Below are 14,727 nucleotides of genomic sequence, written 5' to 3'. Positions count from 1 at the left end.
TTTGTGTAAGATGGTAACAGCTGTGAGCAGGTCAAGTTTTATACAGATCCAGAAATGTTTAACACTTGGTCTGTGATCCCTAAAGAGACATACTGTAAAAACAAGTATTAAGTACTAACATTCTGTTCTTCTTCTTCTTCTGTTTATTTCAAAACAACCAAAACAACAAAGTAGTGACTGTTGCAGGCATGCAGACATGTGATTGTGAGACGGGTTGCAGGTGTGCTCGTCACACTGATTGACATATGTGTGTGAGTGTAGGTGGATCCTGGGAGCTGATTGGTCCTCCACAGGAGGAACCAGTTTAAGAGGCCGGATCGTCACAGTTGACTTCCTTGAATCACTCACAGTCACACGGCCAGCAGAAGTTTTTGTGCTTGTTTTTTTTAAATGAATGAGCCTTTAAAATGTTTTTTGTTTGTTTGTTTGTTTGTTTGTTTCTTTGGGGAATTTGGAAGAGAAGGTTTCTTTAGTCTTGTTGGGATCAGGTTTTCTCCTAGGCCTGGTTGTAACAGGGACCAAAAAAACAGAACTATTGATCCACACAGGGACATGAAAGAGCTACATCGAGATAAGTTTGTCGTCAGGTGACCTTATCTTAAGGGAAGTAAGATGTAGGAGTGATAAAGAAGGATGAGTTGACGAAAGCTTGACTTTCATGTCATAGAACCTTATGTTTCTTTTGGTTTGTCCTTAAAAAAAACTTGTTTTTACGCCTAAAAATGACCAAACTGTGACAATTCCATCACTGTGTAACCGGCAAGGTCATGAACACCTGTCGCCTGTGCTCGCTCCACTGGGTCACATGTGAGGTCACGGACTAACGGCCACAGGGAAAACTCTGTGCCACTGCACAGGGAGGTCAAAGGTCAACAGCTCTGACCCCTCGCCATTGTCTTGCCTGAAGGCACATCAGCAGCTCCTGAGTTCACCCACATAAAAGAACAGTTTATTAAACTCATCTGTGTCCATAGAGGAGCTTTGTGAAGACGCAGATCTTTGAAGATGTTACATGTGACGTATAATCCCGACTAAAAATCAGAATATTCCACTTCTGCGCCAAGTTATGATTCAATTTCTACAAATGTTAGAGCCTACATTTCCCATAATGCAACACAACTTTCATAATCTCTAGTTATATCGATTTTAAGACAACAATTCTCTCAAATTCCTCTAATCCAGACTAAATGTCAGATTATGTCAACTGCTTGATGATTATACTTAGATCCAATATTAGCCTACATTTCCCATAATGCAACTTCACTTTAAAATAACTTTTAAAAAGAAGTCTGTGGCTTCAGTTTTAAGGACAAAATTTCCTCAAGACACACATTTTTACAAAAGACGCGTTGGAGCGATGCATTATGGGAAATGTAGTGTTGCTGCTTTGATTTTTTTGTCTCTTCACGACGATGATAAAACTTCACAAATGCTGGATCCTACAATTCCCATAATACAATTTCGGATAAAAAACATCTTTGTCTTCAGATCGTCCTTCACTCCTCGAGGGAAAGATTTTTGAAAAATGTTTCTGAAAGATGCATCATGGGAGTTTATTTTTGGGAGTTTGGAGGTTTCTGCTGTTCAATTTTCAACCACATCCAAATAAATAAAGTTAATTCAAACTCAAGTTAGAAGGTTACGCGATGCCAAACGTGTACAACATGCTAACTTAATTTGCCATTTTCCTGTTACAGTTCTAATGCTTAATTGAATATTAATGATTGTTAATCAACTGCTATATTGATCGTCATCTATTTTTAATCACTGATTAATTAAATAAAAACAGCCTTAAATGTTAAAATCATGAATAGTGATAGTAATCTTGTCATTTTTGAGGTTTACGAGTCAAATATTTTTACATTTTAAACCAAATTCTTTTGACATTTTGTCGATCAAACAGGGAATGAATTAAGAAATGTGTTGACAGATTAATAGATACAGTCAATAATCATTAATCTTCCACATAAAAGCATCATGTTTACATCCAGTGAAGCTCCTTCAAAAAAACAACAACACCAACAACGACAGTCTGATGTCACAGGAGGAGAAACAGAGCTCCAAATCCAGACAGAAACAATCAAAATTAGTGATGGCAGCCAGTGTGTGAAACCCACACACACACATGCACACAAACACACCGACACACACACACGCACACACCAAACATGGTGTCATCATCGACTCGGTATGAAGTGGCTGTTGTAAAAAAACACAGAGATCTGACACTGAGCCAGACAATGACTGGCTGTTAAAAAAGTGTACTGATGATAATCTGACTGCTAATCACAGACTAACAATCCTCCTTTTAAACAAAAAAAAACACAAGTATTTTAGTCTGAAATTTATGTATCAGTAACATCTCATGGCTAATAGAGAGTTTATCACAAATGAGTGGTTCATAAAAATGAAAAAAGGGGACGCATATCAATTTCAGCTCATTAACACACACACACACACACACACGTCATCATCACTGGTGTACGTGTGTGTGTGTGTGTGTGTTGTCTCTCTCTCTGTCCACAGAGGACAGGATTAAATCCTCGCTGCTAATTATGAGGATGAAATCACCCGGTGACGAGTGGACAGTGAGGATTTAAAGGAAGGAATCCACCGAGAATTCATTTTTGAAATTTCAATTTTCAAGCCAGGAATTTTTTTTTAATCACAGCCATTTTTTATTAAGAGAGAGAGAGAGAGAGAGAGAGAAGGGAAGACGGCCATGCACACACACACACACACACACACACACACACACACACACACATGCAAAACCCTGCTCTTTTGAGACATACATTAGTGATGCTGTTTCTGAATGAGCGGCGCCTCGGGGATTATAATCAGAATTTTCATCTCAGTCAGGGATTAATAGAATAAATGGGCGAGAGAAAGCGAGAGAGACACAGGGAGAGAGAGTGTGTGTGTGTGTGTGTGTGTGTGTGTAGTAGTTTGTGGGCGTGTATGCTTCCATTCTGCATAACTGATCGGCATTTTGCCTGTGCAGGGTTTTCTCTCTCTCTCACACACACACACACACACACACACACACACAGGTAACATCGCGGCTCTGTTTGATATGTAAATAGCAGCGTTTCGGCACAAGTCGGACGCGTAGACATGGACGGCGAGCTTGTCCCCAAAATACTGCCCGGATTCCTCAAAATCTTTAAACTACAAATCACTAAAGGCTGAAATGCCAGAAGAAAAGAGCTAGAAACAAGGAGTGAGGTCAACCTCTGTTATGAAAGTGGCAGATCTTATGTGATTGTGTTACAGAGTATAACGTGTGAAGTGATGGATGGACACGCCGAATAAAAGGTGGCACATGCACTCGGAGAGAGAAAACCACATGGAAAGGAAGGAGGTTCAACGTTGTTCTCGCAAACATATACCGTGGATTATTTAAAAGAAAGTCCTATTTAGCTGCTATTGTTCATATTAGACGAGTAAATGTGTGAAAATGACAGATTTAAATCACTAGAGAGTGAACATGGCTGCTTATACGCCAATAGAAATAGAAATATAAGGTGTGGGTCAAGATTGTACCAAAAATATTCCCTGGTCTTGCTCAAATAAGGCATATTTAAATACTATAATTCATATTAGATGAGTAAATGTCAAGTAATTCCAGGTAAATGGACTGAAAATTATGCATTTTGGACACAAAAATGTCAGATTTAAATCACTAGAGAGTGAAAACACTAATAGAAAAACACTAAAAAGAATATAAAAGTGATTATAAGGATTGTCCCAAAGCATAGTCCCTGGTCTCGCTCAAGTAAGTCATATTAAATACTATTATTCATATTATTTACAGGATTACATGAGTAAATGCCTTGAAAATTACAAAAAAAGGATGAGATTATAGGACGTCTTGCAAAATATAGCCTAGATTATTTCAAGAAAGTGGTATTTAGTTGCCGTCATTCATATTAATCGAGTAAATGTCTAAAAAATTGCAGAAAGATGAGCTGAAAATGGTGCATTTGGACGTAAAAGTGGCAGATTTAGACTCAGCAGAGAGCGATCACGGCCGCTTTATACGCCAATAGAAATCGTGGTGAAGCTAAAACAGGAGTGAGGTCAAGCACGGCTGTGAAATATGCATCTAATATGTGTTTGAAAAAAAGCATAATATGAGCTGTGAAGTGATGGATGTACACGCTGAATCAAAGTGGCACGTACACTCAGAGAAACAGGCCACATTCAGAGCTATGGAAGGACGACAATGTGCCAAAAATATCAAAGAAAGTCTTATTTGTAATATTTCCAGGATTTGATCAATTCATGCCTTTTTAAAATCACAATCAAATGCACATTTTTGCAGATTAAAATCACAAGAACATGGCTGCTGAAACACACTGACATAAATCACAGCTTTGGAATTGGCATTTATTATGTGTTTGAGGTATAGAATATAAGAATGTGAAGTGATGGATGTACAGGCTGAGTGAAGGCGGCACATTCACTTAGAGACACAGGTGACATTTGTACGACACTGAGGACGAGACTGTCCCCAAACCTTCCCGGGAAGGTTTCTCCAGGAAAGTCAGATTTAATTACTATTATTCACATTATTTTCAGAAAATCCCTCACAATTACTCTACAAGGTATTGAGTTGGAAATGATCCATTTGGATGCAGAGATTGCAGATTTTAATCACTTGGGATTAGACATGGCGGCTAAAACGCCAATAAAAAAAGTATTATAAGCTAAAACAGGAACGTATGTCACCATTACTATTATTATTATTATTATTATTAATCTGGCATATGTTATGTGTTTGAAGGATGGAATATAAGGTGTGAAATGATGGATGTACAGGCTGAATGAAGGTGTCACATTCATATGGAGACACAGGGGACATTTGAAGACATGGAGGACGAGAATGTCCCAAAATATTCCCTGGATTTCGACTAAATCCCTACAAATTACAAAAAAATGATTTGAAGATATTGCATTTGGATGCAGAAATTGCAGACTTTAATCACTTGGGATTAGACCTTGCTGCTTGTTAATCATAATAATAGTGACATATGTCACAGTTTTAGCATTTAAGGTGTAGAATGACGGATATAGAAGCTGAATAACGTCGTCACATTCAGGCAGAGAAAAGGGCGACATTTGAAGATTGTCCTAAAATATTCGGTGGCTTTTTCACAGAAAGATATATTTAATTACTATTATTCACATTATTTTCAGGATAACGTATGAAATAGGCATATGTATGTTGTATATTTGGGATTACAGCAGCTGAAACACTGAAGAACCAAAGCAGAGCAGAGCATTCACAAATAAGAAACACACACATTCTCTGTTTCTCTGTCATCAGGAATTCTTCTGGACAGATTTAATCGCAGCTGAAATTCCAGCTGATTCTCTCTCTCTCTTCTTCTTTTCTTTTTTTTGTTATTCATGTCTTTCACATATTTACTCCACCACGACAGTTTGGGGTCAATTAGGACAAAAGCTGAGGCGGAGGAGGAGGAAGACGAAAAGGAGGAGGAGGAGTAAAAAAAAAAAATAAACGCTGGCTTTAATTATCAGCTACCAGAATGAATGAGCTTTGGCGAATAAATTTCAGGGCGGGTGAGTTGGTGTTTTTGTGCTGGTGTGTGAGTTTGAAATATTCTCCTCTTTTTGTTTTTTAATTATTTTCACCCCCTTTTTTTTTTTCTTCCTCCAGACGAAACTTTTCAAACGTCTGGCCGTTTGGAGCTCGGTGTCAGCGCGGCACAAGATATATAACGCCGCGGCCCCTGTGAGTGTACAGCTGTTCCTACCAAGACGTTCCCACACACAACGCTATTGAGGCGGCCAGACGCCTGTATTATGATGTAAATCGCTCTAATAACCCAGTTTAGCTGGTGAGTGTGTGAGTGTCTCTCTCTGTGTGTGTGTTGAAATATAAGAGAGACAAGCAGGTTTGACTTGGAGAAGAGAAGGAGAGATGCACACTCTCATGTTGCATTAAGTCCTTCCAGCTCTCTCACACACACAGGTTTACACAGCTATTCTTGTAAGGACTCCATTCATTTGGAACCATAACCAGTTTAGGTCTAATCCTAATCTTAACCAGTTCCTCATTAGAGACTCAGTTTCGGTCTCCACGAGGACGACTGGTCCTTATTACGACACAGTCCTAAAGAGGTAACAGGTACAAACACACACACACACACACACACACAATGAAAGGACTCCATTCATTTGGAAACATAACCAGTAAATGTCTAATCCTAATCTTAACCGGTCCTCATTAGGACTAGTTTTTGGTCTCCATGAGGATAACTAGTCATGATTACTTCATGGTCCTTAAGAGGTAACAGGTACAAACACACAAACATGTGTACACAGCTATTCTTGTAAGGACTCCATTCATTTGTAACCATAACTGGTTAATGTCTAATCCTAATCCTAACCAGTTCCTCATTAGGACCCGGTTTTGGACGACTGGTCCTGACAAGGTCACGGTCCTAAAGAGGTAACAGGTACAAACACACACATACATAGACACACTCTGGGCTGGCAGATGTTTCTCCCCGGAGACAAAAGAAAGGTCAAAAAACACGTTGAATGGACAACAATCGTCCTCGTCTTCACGTCCTGCAACTGTAGATTTTTTAATAGCAGGAAGTGACGATGTTACGTCACACACACACACACACACACAGCGAGACAAAATGGAAAACAAACTGCAACATTTAGGATTCCTGAGCTGCGTTCTACAAGCAAAGCGATAAATAATGCGTTTTCTTTTTTTGTGTTTCTGCTGCTCTATTTCCTCCTCACCCTCCCTCCTTCTCTCTCTCTCTCTCCCCCCCCTCTCTCGCTCTGTAACAGCTAATTTAGTACAGGCAGCCCGCCACTAAAAAACTACTGCTAATTAAAATTCACAAGGAAGAAGAAGAAGAAGAAGAAAAAAGAGAGAGAGAAAGAATGGCACTGCAACAAATAATTAGTGGTGTTAAGACTCTTTAAATAAACGACTTTCCCCCTCTCTATGAGCACATGAAGCTAAAAGTGAACTGGCTTCTCCCTCTTCTCTCTCTCTCTCTCTCTCCTCCTGGTTGATGCTGCACGGGATTAAAGTGGAGGTAAATCAGAAAGAAAGAGAAGGAAAGAGAGAGAAGGAGATGGAGAACTGGGCTGCGTTTTTGTCGGGTAAGATGTGGCAGTGGAAGAGAGAGCGAGAGAGAGAAAAGAGAGAGGAGGGGGAGAAAACCACAGCGAGAGCAGGACACATCTGTTAGGGCCACATGAGAGAGAGAGAGAGAGATGCTCGCTCACACACACACACACACACACAAGGTTCATATGAACGTACGTTTCTACGCACCCAATCCCAGACAGAGGCTGCAGTTACTCCCCAGAACTGAAAGTCACACACTGGAACATAACCAGTTCAACCAATGTCACACACATGTACACACACACACACACACACGTACACACACTTACACATATGCAAATGTCTCAAAAGTGCACTAATACGAGTGGTATCACAAAGTCAAGGTCACCCGTGTCTCCTTCGCCGGTGGGATTTGGTCGCCATGGTCAAAATGGGCAAACTGGGAGAACAGACACACACACATATAAACACACACTTGCAATCACACACAGAAAGACACACACTAAAGACACACTTTCCCTCACACACAGTTTCTGCATATAAGATCAACCAAGCAGACATAGGTTAAGGTATGTTACATTCACATGCATGCTCTCTCTTTCTCTCGCTCTCTCTCTTAACCTTAACCAGCACTACCTCCAACTTTAACTAACCCACAATTCACATCTGACCACTAACTTTAATCCACGGCCTCAGAAATGAGCCAGACTTTTTCGTCCTCACGTCTGGTCCCGACAACAGTGGTGTTTTTACCCGGTCCTTAAGAGGTAACGAGAACCAGTATACACACACTGTGTGTGACAGTAGACAAACACAAAAGAAGACAATACAAACAGTCAGAGAGACAGAGACAGTCGTCCTAAATGAAAACCGTCTGTGAAAGAGAACAGAGGCGGATTCTCGTGGGGGTTTCCCCCCCCGAACCTGTGACGTCCCTTTTTGTTTTTAATTTCCTGACAAAACACACACACGCACACGCCCCCCTGAACAAATCTCAACCAATCAAAACCAGGATTGGCACATAAATATATTGTATATGTGTTCCACCAAGAAACCTCAACGTCTACAAACCCCCACGTGAGGTTTTGACGGAGCTGGTCTTCGTACATAAGAGCAGACCTGATACTGCAGACAACACACGCTACAGTACAGTATCACAATCACCATGTGTGTGTGTGGACAAATCTAGAAAAGCCTGCGTCCACTGAGGAAGACAGAGTTTCTGTCCAGGCAACAAACATCTCAGGAAGTGTATCATGTCTTTTCTTAGTTTTTCCAACTATATTAGTATGTTTTCTTTTAAAAACAACGTGTCCAGACAAGTGTTTTCAGGAGAAGTCTGCATCTATGTGTCCATACGATACATGTGTCATTCAGAAACACTGGGCAGGCGCATGTTGGTGTAAACAGGAAGTTGAGCTTATTTTTCAGGGGAGTTCTACCAACAACAAACACCAAAACTTCACCTGACGGTCGAGTCACAGCTGTGGACGTTATGTGGACGACACACTGTGTGTTTCAATAGAAATATGTGTAGTACGATTGTGGGGCAAACAACTCACACAAGCAGCAACACAACCACGAGGGTCGACCTCACAGCTCCTGCCTCAGAGAAGCTGCTGTTTTGCTTCAGAGCACTTCGGCAGCAGCGGTGGCAGAAGTGCGACCTGTGTGTGTGTGTGTGTGTCAGCTGGTGTTTTTACCTGGCAGAGGTTCCTGTTTGGGGCAAATCCCCCGGGGCAGCGTGAACCGGTTGTCGTCGTCGTCTTCCGCCAGCGTGGCCTGGACGCCCACCTCCACGGGCCTCCGGCCGCGCAGGGCACCCAGGGCGGGGGACGGGGTGAGGGCCAGGCCCGGGGAGGGCGAGGGCGGCTTGTCCAGCCCCCGGCCCACGGTCAGGCACGGCGGCCCGTGGCATCGCTTCCGCTTGTGCTCGATGAAGAGCAGGATGTCCGCCAACGGGAAGGTGGCCTGGCACTGGCCGCACGTCAGCAGGTCCTGCTCTGGGGAGGCGTGGGGGTCATGACCCAGCCGGGCCAGCCGGCTCACAGTGGAGCCGGGGCGGTGGCCGTTGTTGAGGCTGCCGCTCTCCTCCGAGTTCTCCGAGCAGCGCTCTGATAGCTCCTCCGATGAGATGGCAGCCGCGGAGAGGGGCTCGGCTGCTGGGGGGAGGCGGGGGGAGGGGAGGAGGGGAGGAAAGAAAAGAAATAAATAAATAAAACAAGAATAAATGAGAAGCTGACACAGAAAACAACAACCACATGTTTATATTTCCCCGTTTCTCTCTCCTGTAACTTGCAGCCCTCGCGACGCAAGAATTTGAGGGGAAGCGATTACAAGGAGCTCTCGACGAATGAACTTCTCATCTCACCAAATAAAAGCCTGTAAATGGTGGCGCTCGCGCACGCACACAATAAGTGGGTGAGGAAATGTGCCTTGTAATGATGGAGACGCATGTAAAACAACAAAGATTAGACGAGCAACCCGAGCCGTGGATCACACGGCCGTGAGAGTAAACGATGTCATGGAGAAGCAGCAAAGCTCAAATCAGATTCACTCCGAGATGACAATTTTCCGACGGGAAATGACAGGGGAAGAGAAACGTGGAGAGACAACGGTTACACACACACACACACACACACTTAAACTTAAACTATAAATACACGGATGAGTTTCACTTCCCTAACCGTGTTTGCACAGGGTTTGATCCTGTAATCAGCCGAGGGGAAAACTGTCACAAACATGTCCAACATATGTGGGGATGGAGAGAGGCCGAGAAGAGTGTGTGTGTGTGGTGTGTGTGTGTGTCAGGGAGGAGGAAAATCATCACCCCCCCCTCCCCCTCCCCACAAAATGAGCCGCTCAACGCGATTCCCCGAGCCTCCGAGGCCGGATTAACTCCTGACTACTTTTTTAAGGAGCCCTTTGTCAGGCTCAGTGGAGGGAGATGAACAGAGCGGAGTCGCGGCTGAATTAAGAGCAGTGAACGTAGTGAATTTTCTGTCCCTTTTTTTAAAAAGAAAAAAAAAACAAAGAAAAAGAAATCTTCCAGTTCCAAGGTGAAGAAGAGTCTGACTCCGCGCCGCCTTCCCCTTTTAATGCAACGTTGACCTTCTTTGCTCGGCAGCCAATTTCTCATTTTTAATGAACTTAAGACCACTGAGAATCAAAAAATAGATTTTAATTTTCACCGTCTGGGTGATTGGTACAGATTTTTGTCTGATAAGAAGGGATAGGGGTGTGTGTGTGGGAATGTGGGATGGGGGGGACTGATTTTTTTGGACGACGCCCCCCCCCTGAAGGAAATATCAGTGGAAGCGAACGCCGCAGTTCCAGCGCGACATCTGTGCAACAAACTGGGACATGAGATAAATTCCTGGCTTGCACCAACTTCACCACAACCACCACACACACACACACACTCTCCCCCCTTCACCCTCACCCACCTCCTCCTCCCCCACAACCTCACTCTTTGATTTTAACTTCACTCCAACACAAGGGGCGTTAAATTCGCAGGATGAAACAAGAAGAAGACGAAGATGAAGAGGCGAAATCAACGTAAAAAGGGCACAAGCCTCTAGTTCCTCCAAATATTCCAAATAAAAGATGTTTTTGGTTCACACACAAAATATAAATTGAAGTGAGGAAGAAGACGAGCAGTGAAGTGAAGAAGGAGAGGTTTTTTTAAAATTACAATTCTTTGTTTTTCAGCCGTAAAAAGCAGGGAAGAAAAAAAACAAACCTTCATTTGCATTTCAGATTTTAAGGCTGTGTGAGCGACAGCGTGGAAATCAGGGATGGATTGTATGAGTGTGTGTGTGTGTGTGTGTCTACAATCAATCCTGCACATATGACAACACACACATACTCACACACACACTGATACACTTTCACGTTCCCATCAGGAGAAAATAGAGGTTTTAATTGTTTTTTACGACTGTGAAATAAGCACAAACCAGAAAAACTCAACAGTTGCCTTCACTGCCCTTAAAAAAAATCTGTATTTTCACTTTAAAAAAGAAAATGTGAAATATAATTACTGTTAATGTATTTAAGTCTCTGGAGGAGGAGGAGGAGGAAGAAAAGGACGAGAAGGAGGAAAAGAAGGAAATGTAAATTGACATTTCACTGCTGCTTAAATTTGTCGTTTAAGAACAAACACGAGCAAATCCAGTGTGTGTGGAATAAAAAATACATAGAATTGTAAGAAATGAAATGGAAAATGTGCACAATATGAATATAATGTTATTAATAATTATTATAATAATAATAATAATAATAATGAAGGGTTGGACATTTGCTGCGGAATCTGAGTGAATGTGTGTGCCAAATCAACTGTGTCAGTGTGCGTGTGTGTTTCATGTTCCAGTGTAGCTGCACGTGCATGTATGTAAAATGGAATGAGGAAAAAAAAAAGGGGGGGGAAACAAGAGAAAGTGGGTTTGAGGTGATGAAGAATTGTAAATTTAGGCAATGGGGGTGTCCCCTTCTTCCTCTCCCTCCCTCCCTCCTCTTCCTCCATGTCTCGTGCCTAGTATACCCCTCCTTTATTCTAAAGAGATCGCCCCCAATAGTAGTACACAGATATGGGGGGGGGGGGGGGGGGGGGGGTTTACGGTGAAACTGATCGGGTTCAAGTTCAGCGCTGGATTTTTCTGTTATACTGATCGCGCTCTGCCTCCTAGCGACGACACATGGCCATGGTCACTGAGCTGTCACCGCACACACACACACACACACACACCAATGCAAACACTAGCCAGCAGCCCCCGTGAACATATCGAAACACGATCAAGCAACGCGGTGCGTAAACTTGTGTCCAAATGTGTTTCATATCATGTTTGTTTTAACGCGGATAAAAACGCGTCCACAGTGTAAAGATAAAAAAAAAAACGCTTCCACTTTAGTTCCCTAAAACACGCGTCACACGTGACACTTGTGAGTGTAAATGAATTTGAACAAATATGGAAACTTTCAGTGATAATTCATGAGAGAGAACACGCCGTGCGTAAAAGACGGAATGTCACCGAAACACTGTCGGAATCTGTGTTGACGCTGCAGCTGCAGACGCTACCTGGTGTCTGTGTCTTACCTCAGTGAAGCAGCGTAAAGACATTTGTTGTTATTGTTGTCCACGTTTGTTTGTGTGAGGATGTTTTTACATATAAATCAGGTTTATAAACGTGCTTTTAAATAAAACTCGGTCTCCGTTTAAAACTGCACTCATCTCTGCTCAAATGTTTCAGGAAGAACACGAGAACCAAGCGTCAATAAAATGTGTTTTTACGCACGAGGGATTAAAAAGGATTTTCTTTAAAAAAACAAACAAAGTGAGATTTAGTGTGTTTTTCTCTGAGAGGAGGAGGCGTTTTGTGAAACACGGGATTCTTTCCAAACATCCACCTCCAAGTTTTCTGTCTGAAAATAATCCAACAAACAGGAGGAGAGAGAGAGAGCAGATGCGCTGATATTCCGGTGGTGTTGATTCTCTTCCGTGGAGAGAAAATGAAAAAGGAAAAAGGACGCGCTCTGCTCTGTTCTGCTTTACCGGGGAGGGGGGGAACCCTGCGCGTGTCCACGCTGACCGGAGCGACCGTGGGGGGCAACCGGAGTCTGTGAAGGCTCGAGCTGCGTGACAGAGAAGCAGTGACGGGTAAACGCAAAACTTTTTCTCCCTCTCTCTCTGTGTGTGTTTCTCCCGCTTTGCCGTGTTTACGCGCGTATGTGTGTTGAGTGGATCCCCGTGCGGCTTTTTACGCATGAGAGTGTCGCACTTTTCTCTCATCAACCACGTTAAGTCCAGTTGACCGCGGGTCCGAGCAGATGTCCACACACGCTGCTGCTGCTTCTCCACCTCCTGAATGCACTGAACATGAAGCCAGGAAAGAAGAAGAATGACATTTGGTTTCCTTGTTTTCTTTTATCTCTTACTTACGCGAAAAATCCCGTTTGCTCAAGTGCTGGGGTTTGCCTTGCTTGCGGCGAGACATGGTGGCTGGCAGCGGCTGCAGCGGCGGCGGATCACATCGGGGAGAGCCGGGGTTAGAGAGGAGAGGAGACTCCGCTGGGGCAAGAAAACGTCTTCATCCAACGCCTGTGACATCCACAAAAACGGGGACACAAAATGTGTGCGTGCGTGTGGATAGTATATATATATATAGATATATATATATATATAAAAAAAATTTAAAATAAAAATAAATTAGAATTAATACAAAGATGGCGCGGAGGCGAAGATGGATCGCGGGATCGCCGTCATGGCTTTTTTGAGAAAGGAGAGCTGAGGAAAAAAGAGAGAGAGTGAGAGAGAGGTGGATGGAGGGAGAGAGAGAGAGGGAGAGAGACAGAGAAGGGGAGAGAGAGATGGAAAAAATGGCAAAAGAGCCCCCCCTCCCTCCTGCCCCGCCACCCCTCCCCTCCCTCCTCCTCCCCCCTCTGAGCCGTGCAAGTTCAAGTGCACGGACGTGACGTTCCGGGCGAACTTGAGCGTCAGGCGGATGGACGGACACCCGACATACAAAAACATGGGCAGGGCCGAGGCACCCGAGTGGGAGTGGGAGTGGGAGTGTGGGAGGAGGGACGGACGGGACGCGCAGGCATCGGCACCAATGGACGGTCATTAGAGAGACAGGGAGAGAGAGAGCGAGGGAGGGGGGGCATGGACATGAGAAATAGACACGGTGGAAGCCAATGGACACTGAGATCAGGGGGCCGGACAAGAGGCATGTGGAGGGAGGGGAGGAGTGTGTGTGTTCGTACGCGCGCGTGCATGTGTGTGTGTGTGTGTGTGTGAGAGAGAGAGAGAGATGTCTAATGAAAGCAATATGCAGAGAGAGAGAGAGAGAAGAGAGGTGGACGCAAAACAGGGCAGAGGAAGCCGCGGACAGGAGCGCACTGGAGGGGGGCGGATATAATTCCGCTGCACACAGAAGGAGGAGGAGGCTACTACTGACTGTGTGTGTGTGGGGGGGGGGCGTGTACGTATGTGTGCGTGTGTATGTGAGTCCGAAAGAGGCGCGTAAAGCCCGTGCGCAAAACTCACCTGGACGCACGGTGGGCGTGTGTGTGTGTCTGTGTGTGTGTAAGAGAGATAGGGGATTAACGCACGTGTGTTTCAAGAGTGAATGCGCGTGCACGTGTCGGCTCATCCTGCTGCGGTGAACAGGACAGACAGGTTGAACAGCAGAGATGTGCGTGTGTGTGTGTGTGTGTGTGTGTGTACATTGGCTCGGGCTATAACCCGGGTGCTTTCACATGCTTTACATGCTGCACAACAGTGAGTGCGTGCTGATCTGCTCCCTGATAACACACACGCACAAACACACACACACACACGCAGTTATTTACATTTCTCCATAGTAATAACAGTAGAAATGTGTTCTTTTTTTTCAAATAAAGTTTAGTTTGGAGAACATTTGTGTTCATTTTGTGTTGAATCGATGGATTTTACAGACTTGGTGATCACGTGAATGTTGTGTCTAGGGTATATTTTGCTCACATGAATGGATTTGTGTGTTATTTAGCCACTTTAATCCTTTATTTTTGGGGGTTCTTATGTGTGACTGTGTCTGATTCTGCTTTTATTTTGAAAGAAAACA

At 43.7% G+C, this 14,727-nt stretch overlaps 1 protein-coding gene across 2 annotated transcripts in view; it reads right to left on the bottom strand.

The window, feature by feature from the left end:
* Positions 1 to 13,520, bottom strand: part of LOC131474047 (B-cell lymphoma/leukemia 11A-like) — a 59,073-nt gene extending 45,553 nt beyond the window's left edge. Inside the window, exons 1-2 of one of the 2 annotated variants that reach the window (XM_058651772.1) lie at positions 13,065 to 13,520; positions 8,833 to 9,291 (exon numbers count right to left, since the gene is read on the bottom strand). In XM_058651772.1, coding sequence (XP_058507755.1) covers positions 8,833 to 9,291; positions 13,065 to 13,119 — 514 coding nt within the window. In that variant the 5' untranslated portion in view covers positions 13,120 to 13,520. The remainder of the gene's footprint in view (positions 1 to 8,832; positions 9,292 to 13,064) is intronic. The other variant, XM_058651773.1, reaches the window with a different exon arrangement.
* Positions 13,521 to 14,727: the final 1,207 nt, after the last annotated feature.

Source organism: Solea solea, chromosome 15 (genome assembly GCF_958295425.1).
Source record: "Solea solea chromosome 15, fSolSol10.1, whole genome shotgun sequence".
Taxonomy (NCBI): Eukaryota; Metazoa; Chordata; class Actinopteri; order Pleuronectiformes; family Soleidae; genus Solea; species Solea solea.
Note: the sequence above shows the minus strand (reverse complement) of the source record. Positions and strands in the feature narration are given on the sequence as shown.